General features: G+C 43.5%; 1 protein-coding gene across 1 annotated transcript; it reads right to left on the bottom strand.

Annotated features, from left to right (window-relative positions):
- Positions 1–229: 229 nt before the first annotated feature.
- On the bottom strand, positions 230–709 carry LOC138895725 (uncharacterized). Its single transcript, XM_070180447.1, has one exon. It carries the CDS (start codon positions 707–709, stop codon positions 230–232), a length of 480 nt encoding a protein of 159 aa, XP_070036548.1.
- Positions 710–963: the final 254 nt, after the last annotated feature.

The following is a 963-nucleotide window of genomic DNA, read 5'->3' as shown; positions in this document are numbered from 1 at the left end:
GTACGTAGACCTTACCTCTACCTCATAGAGATAGAGAGGTTGTTTCTGATAGACCCTCGGCTCAAGAAACAGTGAAAGTAAAGCACTAAGTAGCAAAGAATGTTAGCAACAATGTAACATAGTAACATGTGCGAATGCCGCAACTTGCGTAATAAAAAACTATAAATAGGAAATTACAAAAATAGTCCTAGTACTATTGAATGGCCTAGGTGAAATACACTACTATATGTCAACCTACAACCCTAATCCTCGACCTCCACTCCTTTCTATCGGGGGTCATGTCCTCGATAAGCTGAAGCAATGACATGTCCTGCCTAATTACCTCTGTCCAATACTTCTTGGGCCTACCCCTTCCCTTCCTCAGACCCGCCATGGACAACCTCTCACACCTCCTCATCAGAGCATCCATGTCTCTCCTCCTCACATGCTTGAACCACCTCAGCCTTGATTCCCGCAACTTGTCCTCCACATATGCCACACCTACCTTGTCCCTAATAATTTCATTCCTAATTCTGTCTTTCCTAGTATGCCCGCACATCCATCTCAACATTCTCATTTCAGCTACTTTCATCTTTTGGACATGGGACTTCTTGACGGGCCAACACTCCACTCCATACAACATAGTCAGTCTAACCACCACTCTATAGAACTTGCCCTTGAGTCCAGGTGGCACATTATTATCACACAAAACCCCCAATGCAGCCTCCATCTCATCCACCTCGCTCTAATACGACGAGTAACATCCTCGTCAATCTCCCAGTTGCCTTGAATAACAGAACCAAGATATTTGAAACTGTCTCTTCTAGGGATGACCTCAGTACCAATCCTCACTTCGACTTCTTCTTCATGAATCCCCTTACTGAACTTGCACTCCAAGTTCATACAATACACTCCCAAAAATTGATGTCACAAAGTACATGAGCATCTAAATATCAACACAGTCTGACTGATAAAAATACTGCA

This window comes from Nicotiana tomentosiformis, chromosome 7 (assembly GCF_000390325.3).
Source record: "Nicotiana tomentosiformis chromosome 7, ASM39032v3, whole genome shotgun sequence".
NCBI classification, from domain to species: domain Eukaryota; kingdom Viridiplantae; phylum Streptophyta; class Magnoliopsida; order Solanales; family Solanaceae; genus Nicotiana; species Nicotiana tomentosiformis.
The sequence above is the reverse complement of the archived record's forward strand: the minus strand, read 5'-3'. Positions and strand labels throughout refer to the sequence as shown.

Bases quoted from the DNA above. Each gene is read 5' to 3' on its own strand.
- LOC138895725 (XM_070180447.1), bottom strand. From the start codon at position 709: ATGGAGGCTGCATTGGGGGTTTTGTGTGATAATAATGTGCCACCTGGA.